The sequence below is a fragment of the Corvus cornix genome, chromosome 3, assembly GCF_000738735.6.
Source record: "Corvus cornix cornix isolate S_Up_H32 chromosome 3, ASM73873v5, whole genome shotgun sequence".
NCBI lineage: Eukaryota > Metazoa > Chordata > Aves > Passeriformes > Corvidae > Corvus > Corvus cornix.
In genome coordinates this window covers 50,466,017-50,484,111 of record NC_047056.1, presented here as the reverse complement: position 1 = coordinate 50,484,111, position 18,095 = coordinate 50,466,017, and the positions used below count along the sequence as shown (strand labels likewise).

Sequence of the window (18,095 nt, the reverse complement as noted above, 5' to 3'; positions counted from 1 at the left end):
CAGGTCCTTCAACAGAGCCAAGAGCTCTTCCTGAGAGAACACCCACTCACAGCAAGTTATCACCTCTTCCAGGCACTTGGCTACATCATCTGCACCAAGGAGCAGTCAGTAACATGCTGAATGGTACTGCTGAACAGGAAGGCTTCCTTCAGGGGGTGTCCCATCCTCAACCGTGCTCTCTTGCGCAGATATAAAAATAACAAATTCAGTCCTTCAATAATTTATTTCTTTATACCACAGAAAGTTTTTCAATTATACATTTAAGTTTGTAACTTCCAACACTAGGGTAAATATATGTTAAAAAAAAACTAGCTGTGCAAATTTCAAATTGCATTGTTTCAAATAATATAAATATTTTAATAAAACATACGTTCACATTAAGGTTCACAAAATATATAAAATTTAACAGAAATAAGTCATGAGTTACTTAATTTTTTTTCTTTTTAGAAACTGGTTTTTTTAGTAACTAGAAAAAGATTCTAAACTTGAGAAGCAAGTTAGAAGAGGTATCCAAAATCATAGCAGCAAAACAGGTGCTAAAAACTTAAAAGGTGTGAAAGGAGAAGAGAGAAGCAGGTACCAGGCACAGTGGTAAAGCTGAGGTTCCTAAAGAAAAATTGCAGATTGAGAAGTGGAAGCATAAACTCCAGGAGTAAAATCTCAACCCTGAGGAACTCATGTTACTGAGCTCCAAGCTGTTTGCATGATAACAGAATCACATTAAGGATGACAGAGAGCGTGACAGAAATGGGAGGGAGGATATGAACAGCACACACATACTCCTCTTGACAGTTGCAGTGCAAGAGAGGGAAGAGTCACTCTTGTTTCAGAACTGAACACAAAGGGATTTGGGGTTTTTCTTTGTCTGTTGGAGATAATTCCTTCCACAGAAGTGGGAAATGGCAGCATGCATTTTTGCCATCATATGCATTTCTTCTGTAACTTCTGTCTTTCCAGCTGTCTCGGGATTTGGGAAAGGTTCTAAATGCTGATTAGGTTAAGCTTGTTAAAGGAGCAGACCAGTGCTGGTCTTGTTTCTGGCTGTGGTTTGCTGAGGGCTCTGCAAACACAGACCGCTTGCTGCTATCACCCTAAATGCCTGCGGGAGCTCCCGCCCTGGCGAGCTCTGTAAGAACAGCAAGGACACGGGCAACCCAAACCATGTTTCTTTGGATGTCAGCTGGAAGTTGCATCAGTCTGTCCTGGGTAATCCCATTCAGGAAGGACTTGCCCCTGACTGATGTATGCAGACACAAAAAGGTCCAGCACCTCCGACAGTAGGCATGGGTCCTTGCCTGGGAGAGGGGAGGTATTGAGAAAGAGGCAGAATTGGGAAGTTCTTTGGATTCAAATGCTTCATACTTCCCTCCTGGGAAGTCCAAGAATTAAATATGGCATTGTAAGACCTTAGTCATGAATGAGAGCTCTGTGCAGAAGGCAATGTGACCTTCTCAGCAGTCCTTGTATGCAGTGTTTAGAGGAAGTAGAAATTTATTCCCATTCTTGGGAATAAACATGATCTGAGCAGACAGCTTATGTTTCCCCCCGCTCTCCCACTCCCAGGACTGTTAAGTGTTTTGGACATAGCACCATTTCAGTGAAGGAAGTAGCTGGCATTGCTTTCTTGTTCCCTACTAGCCATAGATCTGTTTGAACTGGTAGCATTCATTGCAGTAGCCGTTGCACTTGGCATTGCCATAGTGATCACAGGCAGGGGCTCGGCAGCGCTGCTTGGGAGGCTCCTGTGCCGCTGGCTCCCTGGCACTCCCCGACGGTGGGAGCTGACTGAGGCGCCGGCACTCCGGGCACAGGTCATCACTTCTGCAGGCCAGGTTGTTTCTACACGAAGCCACACCACACTGTCTCTTCTGGGTACTCAGTGCTGCTCGCTGCACATCTCTGTGCTGCCCTGTTCTCTTGAAAAATAATACAACACATTGTCAGTCGCTGTGCTGGCAGCACAAATGGCTTTTCATTCCCTTTTTACTCTACTCATGGTTTGTATAGGTAATCACTTGGGGATTGCTTGCAGGCACTTCTACAAAGTGCAATGCCAAGAGCCAAGTCGAGTTTTACCAAAGAAAACCACAAATTCTGTCATTTCTTAGGAAAAAATGTTGGGTTTTTTGTCTTTGGCAACCCTCAATTCTAAAAGGACCAAAACAAACCACATAAAATACCTCCATCGGGAACAAAGACAGTCTGTAATGGACTCAATCAAAAATTCAACTTGAACCCCATGATGCAGTTGCACAGCTCTAAGGGTAAGAATGAAAATCCTCCCCAATCAACAAAACAACCCAATTGTAGGTCCAATTGCTTCCACTAAAATTGCTGGCAAAATCCCAGCTGAGGTAAAACTGAGCACGGCCACTGACAACCCTAAAGTGAGAATGACTTTTTAGGAGCACTGCTCAATTGCAGCAGAAAAAATCATGCTCTATGGTTGTCTTTCCATGATAGCTAGGATGCAGTTGAGGATTTTCTAGTATGCATCCCAAGTTGCTCACACAAGAGAAAAACATGCAGCGCTAAACAAGAGGAAGATTTTGAGAAGTTCACACTTACTTCTGGCTGTCTCACCAGTTGCTGTTCTGTCCTTCTGGCTTCTTGGAATCGCTGGTTCTGGGCTATAATGAAGCAGTTCTGGCAGTACCCCTCGAGCATTGTGCTGCCCAGGGTGCCGCAGTCGCGCCGCTGGCAGGACACAGTGTTACGGAAGCCGGCAGCGGAGCTCCCTGTCTCGTCTGCTGCCGAAGACTTCCTCTGAGATCTCCTCTGCTGGCGTAGCAGAACACTGTCTGTAATGCAAAGCATGAACAGGAGGAGTTCGAATGTGCCCAAGAGATTTGATGGCCCACAGCAACTATAAAAAGTTCCCCACCTTAAAAATGAAAATAAATTAAAAAGATCAACTAGCCTCAAGCATGGGTTTTTGACATCTCTGAGACACCCCCCACTTGGTACATCATTCTTCATGTTACGTAAATAAGGGTGCTAATGCAGCCTGACTTTCATATAAGAAGTTGTTGAAACAGATGATTTGGGAAAAACTTGCCCTAAGTGGGAAACCTGGATCTCACTGAAATTGAGAAAAATTTCATCTTTGACTTCATTTTGACTGTCATCTGTGACCTACCCGTTTCAGCCTCCCCCATTTCAGTCACATCAGATTATTGAAGTGGTACAGAGCTTAATAGGAAAAAGTGAATTATACTTTTTAGTCTCATGAAGCAATCTTATATATTCCACAATCAGAAGGAAAAAAAATTTCATTGTGAGCAATGCTGGAAAATAAGTTCTTGCAAGCTGGCACAGAAGTTCCCTAATCTGAATTCATGTGGAAAGCTCATTGTTGTGAAAGATGTCCCTGCCAATGGCAGAGGGGTTGAATTAGATGATCTTTAAAGGTCCCTTCCAACCCAACCTATTCCATGTTTCTTTACTTGTATCGGCAAATTTACCAGCAATAAAACAGTCTGAAGAGGTAAGTAATAATTCTCTGTTACTTATGCCTTTCAGGCTCTATACCTAAGGGCTCTTTACCTGTGAAAGAGGGCAGCAGCATGAAAGATGAAGATTTCATGCTGTGATTTATTCACAGATTATTGCCTTTTTGAAGGTCAGTCTTTAAACACGTGCATGCACACGCATGGTATTACCAAGGAAGATTTCAAGGCAGAGTATAACAATACAGGCCTAAATTACTCCAAAATATCAGCTAATTATCCACAGTCAACTGCTACTTGCTCTGCTTATCAAGGCAACTACAGTGGTTACTCCAGAGCATTATACCTGTTACATCCAGAACAGATACGGATCTTCAAATTCTTCAAAGGTTCTTAAACGCCTTGCTAACATAATGGGTTTTCAGTACCTTCCATACATTTACAGCATTTCCTTCACTGACCTCTACAACTTGTCTAGCTGTGAAGAAAATTCATACCAAACCATAATTGCAGTGGATGCTGGGGAGGTATCAAAACCCACCCCCTTTTGAGTTAGTTTTGCTTCCATCAAAGCTGAAAGGAAGTTTTACGAGAGATTTCACAGATTTCTCACACTGCTGCCATGTGCTCCTTCATGGTTTTGGCTGGGGTAGAGTTAATTTTCTTCACAGTGGCTGGTATGGGGCTCTGTTTTGGATTTGTGCTGAGCACAGGGTTGATAATATCGAGATGTTTTTGTTATTGCTGAGCAGGGCTTACACAGAGCCAAGGCCTTTTCTGCTTTTCATAGTGCCCCGCTGGCAGGGGTGCATGGGAGGCCAGGAGGAAACACAGCCTGAACACCTGCCTGCCCATGGCAAGCAGTGAATTAATTCTTTGTTTGGCTTTGCTTGCATGTGCAGTTTTTGCTTTTCCTATTAAACTCTCTTTATCTCAACCCATGAGTTCTCCAGCTTTAACTCTTCTGATTCTCTACCTGAGCCTGCTGGTGGGAGAGTGAGTGTGTGGGGTTTGGTTGCTGGCTGTTGTTAAACCATAATAATAGGATAACAACAGACAGAAAATCACCTTCTCCTCACACTGTTTTCATCACCCCCTGCCTTTGTATCAGCCAGTGCACACAGAATTTCACAGTTCAAGGAGGTTGATCTGCAGCCAAAGTCTGTCAAAGCTCACTCTAATTCTACTTACCATGGTTTTCCCGGTACTCAAAGAAACACAGCGTGCAAAAACCCTCATTTTGTGATGTCCCAAAAAACTTGCAACCAGGTTTCCTACAGAGGTTGCCTCCCCTGTTCTCCTCAGGAGGCTGTGCTGGTTGTGGGGGCTCCTTGCCATGGCTGTTGGGAGCCTGATAACAGGAGTGCTGGTGGAGGATCTGTGAGATCTGGGACGGGTCTGACGTTGATCTCTGGTGGCAGGTGGGCAGGAAAGCGGGACTGTCATCTGGGGACTGCTCTGTAGACCTTTTGAAGCAAGTGCTGCATATACCATTGAAGGTCCTCTTGGCCTTCTGACAGCACATTTTGCATGTGGCATAGTCTAAGTGTCTCTGGTCATCCAAGTTGTTGCAGGGACCAAGCTGTCTGGAGTTGTAGCAGCGTTCACACAGCCCATTGTGTTGCACATTCAATGTAAAGGGGCAGTCTGGGGTCCTGCACTTCATGGCTGTGGTTTCACTGTACAGGAAAAGGCTCGGAGCGGTTGGAGGTGCAGAGCGAGGCTCTGTTACAGGTCCTTCAGATGTCCATCCCCCAGGTTCACAAATATCCCCACGGGGCAAGCCTGACCCAGGTGCCTTCAGCTTCTCAGGTGCTGCTTTGGAGGTCTGCTTTCTTCCTTTGTTTGCCTGGGACCTCTGCTCAAAGCATTCGTGGCAGTAGGGCTGGGTGTTCACAGACATGTAGAAAGGGCAATTTGGCGTTTCACATTTCATCTGTAAGAGTGAGAGCTGGGAAAGTGACAGTTCCTGTCTATTCCTGGAACACATCTCTCTTCTAGCGGGTTCAGCATTCTCCTGCCACTTCTTGTACTCATGCTGTACCAGCTGAAAGTAATCTTCCACGAGGTTTATTTCTTTGGGTAGGTTGCCTTCATCTAACCTGACAGCCAAAAAAGGAAGATTGCATCAGTGGTTGAAAAGACCAGATGGTGGGGGTGGAAGCAAATACAAGCAATGTGGGAAGGAAATGTAGATTTAGTGCACATCCATATTACTCAGACAGAAGATCTGGGATGTTACACTGTTGGTGTAAATGGAAATAATTTTAAAAGCAGGTGTTCAGTGATGGAGACTTTCACATCTGAAATAAATGTCCAGAAACAATGCTAAACAGAAGTATTCTTAAAAGGCTTTGCTAGGTGAGGGTTTTCTGTCTAAGAGCTGTTTGCACAAAGAATATGGGTAACCTCTCAGAAGCAGAAAGTCCCCCAAATGGTGAATTTCTCTGAGGACCAGTGTTGAACTGAAGAGAGGTTAGAGTAGAAGATGCTTTTCTTCACTACTCCATACTAAGAACAAGCCCTTCCTACAGTGGGCTCAGCATTCCATGATACAGTTTATCACAAAATCTGCTCCTGCTTCTGCCCCGCTGTGTCTGTATCTACCAGCAGAATTCTTCAAACAAAGTGGGGGGTTTCAGTGTGGTGCGTGCAATGCTACCATCCATCACACCATCCTTACTCTGCCTCCAGCTGCAGGGAAAAGATGAGGAGCTAACATTTCTGGTAATACTCCGGAACACATCCAGGCAGTGGGACTAGGGAAGCTCAAGTGCTACCCTTTATGTGTGCGTGTATCCTTTTGGTAGGAGGACTTCAATTTTCAAGGCCCCTAAACCAGAACCAGTCAACAGCATAAAGATTCCTTTCCATGTGGTAGTGGAATCAAAGACTGAGGATACAGGGAGTTACTTCCCTCCCTCAGTTGTGAGGGGACTGGCTGGACATCGCTGCCAGTGTCCATTAAATATGAGAAGCTGATGTGTCTTGCCAGCTGCTCCCTGTGTGTTACTGATGCTCAACCATCAGAGGGATGAGCAGAGACACCGGTTCCTTCACTGGCCACAGCTTCCTGCCTACTGCCACACGGAACAGCCTAGGGTGTTGAGGCATCTGTGCTAAGACCATACTGCCAAGTACTTTCCCCAGGGCAGCCAAAACGACACCAACTGCCCATTATGCAATGTGCCCTTACACAAAGCACAAGAGCTTGGGCTAACTAGTTCCTGCATTTAACTACTTTTCAACCACCCTCCTGTGTAATCCAAAAGTCAGTGAAACTGATCAAATGGATTTTTTCTTTTAAAATGCTAGTTTCAGTTTGCTAAGTCTGACCACATTTTTGCCTTTAAATTTGAGACAGGCCTCAGCTCATACTACTTCAAAACATATCAACGGTAATGCCAATGTTTCATATTTCAGGTAGTAAACACATGGGTCACCTCGAAGGAAGGAAAGACCAAAAGAAGACACTGGGCTGCCCAGCTTGTCCCACTTTGGTAAAAAATATAACTTTGAGGAAACAGGAATGACACTCACTTTGCAGCATTAATTAGATGAGTTGTACCATGATCCCAGCCTTGCACTGGAATTTCCATCACTATCAAGTAGTCTTTTAGCAGCTGCTCTTTCTCCCTCTCTTCTGCATCTGTCAGAAAGTGCACATTCAAATCCTCAAATCTGCCTTGTTCACTGGTGACCAGAGGGACAGCCCGGATTTCTGTGGAGAAACAAGATGGATTAACACATACACATGCACACATATATATACACACACACACATAACCAACTAGTCAGGAATAACCATAAAATGCAACACATGGAGATATCACCACTAAATTTTTGAGAGAGAGGAGAACAGCTGGGCAATCAGTTTCTATATGGAACCATGGGGGAGGTCGCAGACACACCTACATCACAAAGTTAGCTCCATGCCACAGTAGTTTTAATGTCCCCATAGCAACTATCTTCTCCATGTGAGCAGCACTGTGGATCTTTGTTTGTTATGCCTTTCTGTGGGATGATGCTGTAACCTGAAACTAGAGAACTGCTGGCCACTCAGAAGTGATGCATTAAAAATGGTAAAGCATCTATTTTGTTATTCCTGCCAGGCAGTGGTACCCTGCTGTGAGACTGCATCCTTCAAAGCTTCTTCTCTTATGATGTGATCTGGAAAGGAGGCCAGAACACAATAAAGCAGAGGCTACCCTTTGACTAATTCCAGCCTGCAAGCAGGTGAGTTGCACTCTACTTTCCATCAATACCTTGAAGGTAACATTTAGTTTCTATTCAGATCCACAGACAAAGCTGTTTCTGCTCACATTTTAAGAATGTATTTCAAATTCATCTTTTACATTTATTTAACTTTATAAATGGAAATCTAAACCAGATTATATTTTAAATGCTTTATCAGCACAATGGTTTTGAAGAAGGAACATAAATACCAAACAAGGTACTTGAAAAATACCTGGCCCGCTGTCCTTTAGAGTCACCAGTGGTGTAAAATGCATGTTGTCATAGCCAAGCACAATTGGGTATCTGTAGCATTCTTCAGCTGGCCACAGGAGAGGCAAGTAAACACCACCAACATTCAAAGGAGCAAAACTGGAACCTGACTCTAAGCTTCTAACCACTTTATCTGCATAAAAAAGAAAAAGAAAACACAAATAATATGTGCTACAGGCAAGAGAAAACAGACGCTGGGGGTTTTAGAATAATTGCTGAAAACACTGTGTTCTGAAATGCATCTACCTGAAAACAACAGTTGTTGACTAAGACTACTAACACAGCACAAGAGTAACGCAGTGGGATGACCAGCCAGGCAACTCACCTGCAAGGACAATGACGGGCCTTCTGAGGATGTTAGCAAGGATGAAGATGTGGATTTCTTCCAGTGCATTATAAGGAAGCCTGTTTCGAGCCCCAGATATTTCTGGGGAGGTCATTTCAATGAGGTATTCCCACTCCTCCTCCCAGTTCTGAGGAAAGAAACAGTTGTCACCAATGGTTCAAAGACAAGGAGGTCAGGAACCAGCTGCAGTACAGCAGTGCTCAAATAACTGCATTTTCCCATTTCCTCCAAAGGAAGACTATTTCTGCTCTCCATTAATGATGGAATCCGTGAAGCCCAAAAGCAAACAGAATCAGCAAGGCAACACTGGTGAGCACTCAGAAAACAGCACCATTCCCTCAGGCTGCCTTACCCGGGTGTCATAATGGAGTCCCGTTTCTACAAACTCCTGGGATTTAACAGCCTCCCGCTGCCAGCGGAGCTTGAAGTTCCGTGTGTCAATCTCCCTGAGAGCACTAAACAATGTTTTTCTTAAGACAAGGTCGATATCTTCAATGCCCCACATGTACTGTGATGCTGCATGCATAAGGCAATTTCCATCACCTGCAACAAAAGAAAGAGTGCATTATTTTCAAATGGCTACTTAAATAAAACACCACAAACCTGTGGGACATAGAATTACACTGCACATATGCATATTCCCTGTGCACTTCTCTCTAAGCCTCAGAGAGAAGGGTTGTAAAGAAGGAGACCAGAGTTATGGTCTCTGTTCAGAGACAGAAAGAAAAAACTCCCCTCCCTACTGGTTTTGTCTCTGTACCAGTCCAAGTTAAGCTGTCATTCAGCAATGCCCCTTACCTATCTTACTTAACTTTGACTGGTATCACACACTAAATTTTGGGGTCAACTACAAATGTCAAACACAGCTGAAATAGCTTCTTAAACACAACGAAGTCATAAAATTACAAAAGAAGATGTAAATCTCCCTCGTTGGTGTTTATACAAATATACACCAAATGGCATGGGGTTGAAATAATGAAAGCCATTAAGAAAATATTACAGTAACACCAAGCCTCACATCCCCTGATGAGCACTGCTTGGCACTTGGCTGTTCTTGATGGAGGAATTGTAATAAAAAAGGAGACAGAAAGGGAGTGGCAGGCGATTTATGTAAAGCAATCATAGGAACACCTCTGGCCTTCCTCTCAGAAATGATAGTGTGTTGGGTGTTTACGTGTATTACTTAGAGGGCTGTTTTTCAGAATCCAAAATTAGAACTAAGTAAATGAAAGACAGTGAATCCATTTTCATTTACGCAATCTCCTTGATTGAAAAATTCCTCTTTCCATGTAGGAAGGATTGTGATATTCTTCAGTTTCAGAGAAACTGAGACTCAGAGGAGATAACTAACTTAATTAAAAGGTTTGACAAAAAATATATCTATATCTGGGTTTCGAATTCTATCTCTAGCCATCTTCTTCAAAAGGGGATGTCTCCCCTGAAAGGGAGACATAAAGAATCATTATTGTCATATCCTCAGATGCAAAACTAGGTCTGATGTTTACTACAGTGGTAAACAGATTCACCCAATGTTAAGAAACCACAGCAATTTTTTTGGAATAGAAGACATCAACCCTGGTAAAGCTACTAGATTTTTTCTCATGTGAAAAAAAACCCAAACAAACCCACCCAAAGAACTCCCACAAAAGAATTAAACCCAGTTTGCCACACACATTATGAGTTCAATTACACCATTGTGAACACTTTTGCTACTTATTCTGTGAAACTGCAGAGAAAAGCCTACAATAGACCCCAGCTCCTGAGTAAGATATAATTTGAAATCTACTCAATGCTTCATAAATTGTTATGGGATTGGTGGATATCAGGTTCCTGCAACTGCCTTCTGGTTTCTGAATGCTGTCTTGCAAAGCTTACTTCAATTCTGCAGACTGCTTACTTGAGCTCAAATATCAGGGAGCAACAAAGACGACAGAAAAACTGACTGGGTTTCCTTCTGACCAAGAAAGATGACATATTAATCCCATTAAAATTTTCCCTTTGCAAAATCTAGAGCAAAGATAAGATTAAATTTTTTCTCTCTCTTGAGAGCTCACTTTCGGTTCTTTATTGAGAAGCACTGCCCAAAATTCCTTACACAGCACTTGGAATTCCCCCACACCGTTTGACTAGCAATTGAGCAACAGTTGTACTTTTTGTTCTGCGGGGTGCAGCGTAGCCTCCCTCGGACTTTCCCAGGGGGTGTGGCTGGGCGAGCTGGAATGACTGCCAATTCATTATACAAGTGAAATCTCTACAGCCAATAGATGCTGGAATTTTTAAATTTAAAAAAAGGAAAAAAACCCAAACAGTTTCGATTTTTGTACCTCCTACCGCTTTCCTTCTATCCTCCATTCTCAGATTTCTCCAAAGAAATATGTGGTGATTCAAAACAGCTTTTTTAATTAAGAAAACCCCACCACGCCACAGATTCACAAACATATTAGGTAAAATGTACATCAAAAGATCCTGTAGGAGATACTTACTCTGTTTTCAACAACTACAACCTTGATCAGAAAAACCCCAGAATTTTCTGAAGAAAGCCCACTGTTGACTGAAAGAATTAACATATTCCTCCCACATCTATAGGTTAAGCAGCTAAATGCTTAAAGAAATATTTTTTATGCCACATGGGAGAAAAAAAAAGTTACTTTCTGGAATAATACAGGGCTTCTCCAGGCTTCTGCACTTCTTTCAGAGATCCTCTCCTACTGTCCAACCTACCTTCCTTCTCCTGCAAAGGTCCTTCAATGCAACTACTTTGCATAACCCACAGGTTTCCAAAGACACTCCTACTCACGCACTTAATGACCCCAAAGCACTGAACTGAAGCCAAGTTCTTCGTCGGCACAGTGTATGGGGAGACCACAAACCGAGTCCTTGCTTTGCTTTCCCTCAATCTGCCCTAATATTTCAGCATCTCGTATACTGGTGTGCCTGCTCACAGGCGGGATCCAAGTCCATGCTACTCCCACCTGTAACACTTGCCGATGGTCATGAGACAAAGAAAGAGGTCAGTGTTACTGAATGTAACGTGGTCACCACAAGGGTCTGTCCAGGCAGCCTTAATCCCTGCAGGATTTCTATTGACAAGAGAGGGGGGGATTCTAAAACTGTTACTCTTTGCCCCAGGCAAAAATTGTGCACATTGTCCATTTTTCTAGAAAATCTGTTAGAGTGAAGTTTTTAAGATGCAACACTTGGAGTGATGTTACCTTCCCAGCATCTGCAAAGCGCTGTCTGCCCTAGCTGCAACTCCAGTCCTTCCAAAGCTCAAGATTCCGCAACGTCTGTGCACACCCCAACTGCAGTCATGAGAATTTTACACCAATGCAGAGGCAGCCCAAAAAGCCCACCAAAAGGTCAATGCCTCTACAACAGTTACGGACACACATCGGGATCAGGCTTTAGGTTGCACAGTGACATCTACCTATTTTTAAGGCTTCTGTATAACACAGCTGTGTACAATCAGACTGAGAAATATGGCAGAACTTGGAAAGGGAACAATGTGGACTAGGAAGATAAGTATAGAAGCAGATATGAAAAGAAGCAACCATAGAACACAACATGGACTTCAACAAGGCTGCAGGTCCACCACACCCAGTGTTTCTGTAACTGCTGTGATCTGCTCCTTGAGCAAAGAATATGTATTTTCCATCTTCTTGAAGTCCTCACCGTCCCAGTCTATTCTTCCTGGTTAGGGACAACCTGTGCTGTAAGGAATCCTGGGTCCAAGTTTGCAGCTGCGTGACTGTAAGTCATAGCCATTACCGAATCTTTCCTCCACTGAATGTGAAATGCCCGGTGACTCTTACAGTCATGTGCCAAGGTTTCCTGCTCAGGACTGTGGACAAATGCAACCCGTTCAGGAAATCTTGGCGCTACTTCTGCGCCTTTTCCTTTGTAGCACTTGATGCAATACACACACAAAGTAACCCAAAAGCCAAGTCCTGAAACCAGCACTGACTGTTGAAAGAAAAGGGCACTGCAAACTTTGTGTTGCACAAAGATGGGTGTCAGTCACACCCATGGGGGCTGCTGGTGGGCCCTGAGAGAGGGTGAGAGCTGGCAAACCCCAGCAGGTAGCTGAGGATGAGGGAGCAGCCCCAGTGTGGGGTGCTAACCCCAGGGACAGCAGCATCAGGTTCCCAGAGGCTCCATGTTCTGAGTGCTATTGCCGTCACTGTTCTTAAAGTTGGATCAGCAAGCAAACCCTGCCTGCCAGCAGGGCTTACTGGAAGGATATTAGCTTCTGCTAAATATACATGGGAATGCATCCCTGTCACTCAAAGCATCTGAAGGCTCCTCTTGCCTGGCATTAAAGGATGTTTGGTGCTTCCGACGAGGCTGCCGACATGTAGCAGTCAGATTCGTGGGAAGGCGGTGGGTTCCAAATCAAGTTTCCTTGCCTTTTTCTTGACTCTGAAGTGCCACAGCTTACCAACATTATTAAAATATCTGTGAAATTTCTACGGTATTCACATACTGTGGTATGGGCAGGGGTCTGCTACAGCCTCAGGGCAGTACCTCACGTGGAAAGAATTTTAATTTACAAAACTAAGATTAAAAGGCAGCACATTTTTAAAGCCATGTGCTTCTGTTTCAGTAATGTGAACTCAGATGCTATTAATAATGTTACCTACATTCGTAGAACCCATTTTACTGCGAGTGCAAAGACCTGCTCATAACTTACCATTAGTCTTCAAAGGAACAAGTCTCCGAACTTCCCTGCACCAGTTGAGCTTCCTCTGGCGCTCCAGTGAAGTCTGGGTAGCCTGGTCAGTCAGGGACTTCTGAAGCGTTTCCCGAAACTGTGGACAAAACTGGCACATTCTGAACATTTCTATGGTATATCTGTGCATAGTCCTGAAGTGATGAATTATTCCACCGGGAGGTTTGACTAGATCCTCAGGTGTCCTCTCTCTGATCTTCATAGCCTTCAGCATATTGCTCTGATACAAAGCTTGAGGAAGGATGTGTTGGCCAGCCATGTTTCTAGAAGACATCTGAAATGAAAGAGGATCCTTTTATTGCCATGTTAGTGTCCCTCTACCACAGTGCTATCACTTCTGCAGAGACTGAGAAGACACTTTCAGGGGCTGGATTCTGGATGCAGTTTTGCCTAAAATGAGCACAGAGTGGATGCAGTCCAACTGAGCCTTTCATAAATAATGTTTGTTTAAAGCTCATATTCACTAACTTTTCTGCATTACTCAGATATAGGCAGTGATCATCTTATCCCACTCATTTGCTGATATAATTGACTGTGATATTAAAGAGGATTTATTCATAAGTAAGGAAACTGCATCATCATTCAAAAAAAAGCGCATTTAAATCAAAATAAAGATAAGAGAAGGCAAGATCAAGGGAAGGGAAAATTATCCTGGAAACGTAACTAATTGATAATTGCACAGCATAATCCCATATGCACTTGCTGAATTTCAGCACATTTCAAGCTCTTGCTTTGATAACATGCCAAAAGAAAGCAGATAGTGACCATTCAGATTTCCACAGCCCAGACATTCTGAGAAGTGATGGTCAGTAGAGTACAGAAAGAGCCCAAAGAATTGCAAGCTGTGCTAGTATCAGTCCCATACTTACAGTGGCCAGATATGGTAGATGAGGAATTTGCCACTCAAGGAACAGACTTAGGCTACTTTTCTTGAGGCTGTTTGTATTTTGTGAGTGGTAGAGCTACAGCACAGAGGTGCTTGTGCCATGTGTGGGGGTGCAGACTGCAGTGCCACTATTACTCAGTGGTAAGCCAACAGAGCTGAAAAAGCATTTCCACTTGGCTCAAAACCCCCAATATCTTTCCACAGTAGGACATGTAATGTTTACTGCCCTGCATCCCTTTCTTCAGTAACTCTGGCCTCATGGGGTGCAGCAGGAAGAACATAAAAAGAAACCCATAACCTCAAACCCTCTACACTCTATGAAATACTTATTCAGAGCACACTAACTTTGTGGCTAGTTAGAGCCAATGTAGGCACAACATCCCTCAGAACTCCCATGTGCTACAGTACAAACAACAATAACCTGTTTTTACGTGGAGGGGCTCTCCACACTGTCCACAAACATTCCTGCTTTGTTTAAAAACAAAGCAAAGTTTGTATCAAGACAAATAAAAGTATGCATGCTTAACATGTTTCGAGTATAGCTAGTCACATTGGGAGAACCCACCATTGTGATTATGTGTCTAGGGACAAGTATCAAGCCACACATGTGTATCAATCTACGGACATCAAGTACAGGGAAACAAGAAACAACCAAAAATTGTTTATGCAACTATTAGGAAGTTTTCTCATGCAGATAGGAGTCAGGAGGCACAGGGAGAGGAAGAAGAACTCCAGTCTGACAGAGTGACTGGGAAGGCATTCCCAGGTCTATGGAGGCAGAAAACCCCTCTTGCACAGAAGGACTTCAGCACCTCCTTCCCCACAGGGAAACATCTCCTTACTCCTCTTTACCCAGACACTTCCATTGGCAACATCCACCTCCAAATGCCCAGCCAAAGCTTTGGAAAAGACCCTCTCAGGGTGAAAGGGGACCTCAAACTCCAGGTGCCAAGAACTGACCTCTATAACCTCTCTGAGAACCAGCTGATGGAGACGTACAGTGGACATCCTGAAAAGCCCTGAACAGAGGCAGATGAAACAGGCGATGCTACAAAGTTCTACTTTAGGGCAATGTCATTCACACACCCTACAGCATAGGGCTGTGACATCTTGCACATATGGAAAAGCTTTCCTTTAGGTAATAGAGATGGCATGTTCTTATCATTCCCCCACCAGCATACAGCCTTAAAATGAAAATAACACATTTTCTCATCCACTCTCTTCGCCAGTATAGTTTTAACACATGCTATTTACGTAATCCTGTATTTAAATGTATGAATGATTCTCAAAAGGAAATATAAACAACCCCTTACTAATCTATATAATAACCACAGCTCTACTTTGCTCTGAGATGACCAAAATACTGAATTCCTTACTTATGTTAGTAGAAACATTGAGTCAATGGGATTTTTTACACAAATAAAGACTAATCACATGACTAAGCACTACCGGCACGGACCCTTGAAATGGTTATTTCCAGCTTTAAGTAACAAAAAGTACTGAGTTTACAGAAGTACTCACTGAAACAACATCATTCGATACTATGTTCTACAGACATTTTTCCCCCTCCACATGTGGAAATTACTGCCTATGCTATTTACAGTCATAAATGTCAATCAAGGCAAAAGCCAAGCAACCCTTATTTTCAAAATCAATGGGATGAAACAAACAGAACTCAATAGCCATTTAAGTTGGAGATTTAAAAGTAGAAAACCGACCTACAGTTATTATTTTACAGTCTACTGTGCTTTGTTGTGTGTTATGCTACTTTAACGTTCTGACAAGTAATGACTAGGAATTCCCAGAAAGGAACAGCTGTAAACAATAATTAGAGACAGCATCCTTTCCAAACGTGTAATACTGAGGATGCTGGGCTCGGGAAAGCTGAATAATGTTCTGAGATCTGCCAATGGTTTCATAAAGTTATTTTAATTTTCTGTCCTCTATTTGAGAAAACGGCAATTAATAAACTTCTCCATAAAGTGCTAAAACTCCTAAAATAAATATGCTTAATACTTTTTAAGCCCCCATAGATTTTTTCTGCCTGGGTCTTTGCTCGGTACAACCCAAAACATAGTATTACTCTTCACCAAATCAGAAGATGAGGACCGAGGGTCTTTTAAATCCCACAGGACTGGTTTACCCACAGTAAGTGTTCCGCGTTCTTCGTTCCCTGACCTACTGCTCTGCTGGAGGCTGGGTATGCAAGGTGGAAAGGACACAATACGGCCCGCCAGCTTCCCAGGCGAAGGACCCGAAGCCCCAGGGCGGACTTCCCCGCGGCCGCCGGCGCTCGGAGCAAGCCCGGCCGCACCGCACCGCACCGCGCCCGCTCTGCCTCTGCCTCTGCGTCGCGGCGCCCGTGGAGCCCCGGGGCCGGGCCGGGCCGGGCCGGCAGCAGCGGGCACAGCGTCACCGCCCGGCCGGCGGCGGCCAGCGCCAGCCGGAGCCGGCACACGGGGCACGGCCGAGCCCCGCCGCCAGACCCGCCTGGTGCCCCGAGGCGGCCTCCTGCAAACGCGCCCGGGGCTCCGCCGTGCCCTGCCCAGAGCGGCGCTCACCTCTCCGCGGCGGGCTCCTCCTCCGGCCGATCCTGCCGTGACTCCTGCTCAGCAGCGAGGCTGGGGCGATGGGGCACAGCCGCGCTCGGGATCCATCAACCCCCACCGTGCCGGGGCTCCTTCCTTCCCTTCTCTCCCCGCCGGAGCTGCTGCTGCTGCTGCTGCCGCCGCTGCGGAATGAAGGGCTGAGCCCAGCCTCTTGTTTTTTTTCCCTTTCTGTTTAAGCGCCCGGGTGAAAAAAAAAAAAAAAAAAAAAAAAAGAGAGAGCGAGAGACTGAAAACACAACACAAAAAACCCCAGCGGGGATTTCCACCGGCAGAGCGCAGGGACTTTCCGGCCTGTGACAACCGCCGCGGCCCTGCCGCCGCCAGGGGGCGCCGCCGCCGGGCAGCCCCGCGGCCTCCCCGCCCGCCGTGACTCACCCACGGGAATTTCGGGAGCCGGGATGGCAGTTCTTCCTTCCTTATTCCTTTCCCCTCGGGCAGGAGGTTGCCCATCCCGTCCCGCAGGCTTCGCTCCGCTCACGGGCCGGCCCGGTGCCGAGTGGCCGGGTCGGGAACAGCTCTGTGTCCCTGCGCAGAGCGGCGCCCCGGCCGTGCCCCGCACCCCCTGAAGGCCGGCAGTGAGAGGCGGCTGCCCCGGGAGCCCTTCCCGTGTCCTCAGTCACACGGGCACGCGTGGCAAGCGCCTGCCCTGGCACACAGGTCTCGGGCTGCAGGTGCCCGGGTGTAGATGCCCACACCCCTGCCCCAGCATCCCAGCAGGACAGGAAGGGAGCCCGTCCCATGGAAAGTATTGCTCTTCCCGACGGTTTTCAGACCCAAGCAAGTATTTATTTTTTTCGTTTAGCTTGTACGTGCTCCACAGTTTTGGCTCTGTATTTTAAGTAACCACAAGTGACTTCATTTCTTTAATTAGAGGTTAGGCCGATATGTAATCCCATAATCCCATATGCTGGCATTTTTGGCAGGAGATGTCAATGTGCTTTAATCCAGCCCTGCTCGAGGTAAGATTGTTGTAGTTAAGGGGCAGAACAGTGGGCTAAAGCTATCAAGTCAGGGAGATCTTAGTGTCTGAATACGTTTGTAAATTATTGACTGCAGCTAGCAGCTTGTAGGAATCATTAAATTTAATTATTGTAAACAATTCATTCATACCTTTAAACAATGTCCTAATATCTGTGCAGTGAAAAAATTCACTGAATAAAACCCCAATATGTAAGGGCTGCTAATATGATTTATGGATGGGATTTATGCTGGAAAAGGGGCAGTTTTTTGCTCAACATCCTTGCAATCTGAAGGCACCCAGAGATGAAAAGCAGTGCAACAAAGTTTCTTGCAGTATTGAAAGACTTCATCTTCCCAGATGATGAGCTCCTCCTGCCTGTTCCTGAGTATCCACCCCTCCCACGGGCAGGATGAGAAGCCGGGGTTGCTGCACACCTCGAAAACAGGTCTTAAATATTGACTCCTTCAGAGAACAGGTGGATTTTGGAAGAGTTCAGCCTTGAACTCCTTCACCTCACCTCCAGCAGCAGCAGCTGGCTCAGATCATGCACTTGTGTCACACAACAGGATTATGTGGCAACATGATCTTTCCCAGGGTTTACAGGCCTGT

At 45.0% G+C, this 18,095-nt stretch overlaps 1 protein-coding gene across 2 annotated transcripts; it reads right to left on the bottom strand.

The window, feature by feature from the left end:
* Positions 1-204: 204 nt before the first annotated feature.
* Positions 205-16,978, bottom strand: TNFAIP3 (TNF alpha induced protein 3). 2 transcript variants are annotated; one of them, XM_039569508.1, is made up of 10 exons: positions 16,901-16,978; positions 16,478-16,693; positions 12,992-13,304; positions 8,654-8,844; positions 8,281-8,428; positions 7,918-8,088; positions 6,990-7,170; positions 4,641-5,551; positions 2,569-2,801; positions 205-1,916 (listed from the first exon to the last, which is right to left on the bottom strand). In XM_039569508.1, the coding sequence occupies exons 3-10, from the start codon at positions 13,302-13,304 to the stop codon at positions 1,635-1,637; spliced, it is 2,430 nt and encodes an 809-aa protein (XP_039425442.1). In that variant the 5' UTR covers positions 16,478-16,693; positions 16,901-16,978; the 3' UTR covers positions 205-1,634. The 2 variants fall into 2 exon arrangements, with proteins under 2 accessions (XP_039425442.1, XP_010397976.1); XM_010399674.4 differs by lacking the exons at positions 16,478-16,693; positions 16,901-16,978 and adding an exon at positions 16,095-16,217.
* Positions 16,979-18,095: the final 1,117 nt, after the last annotated feature.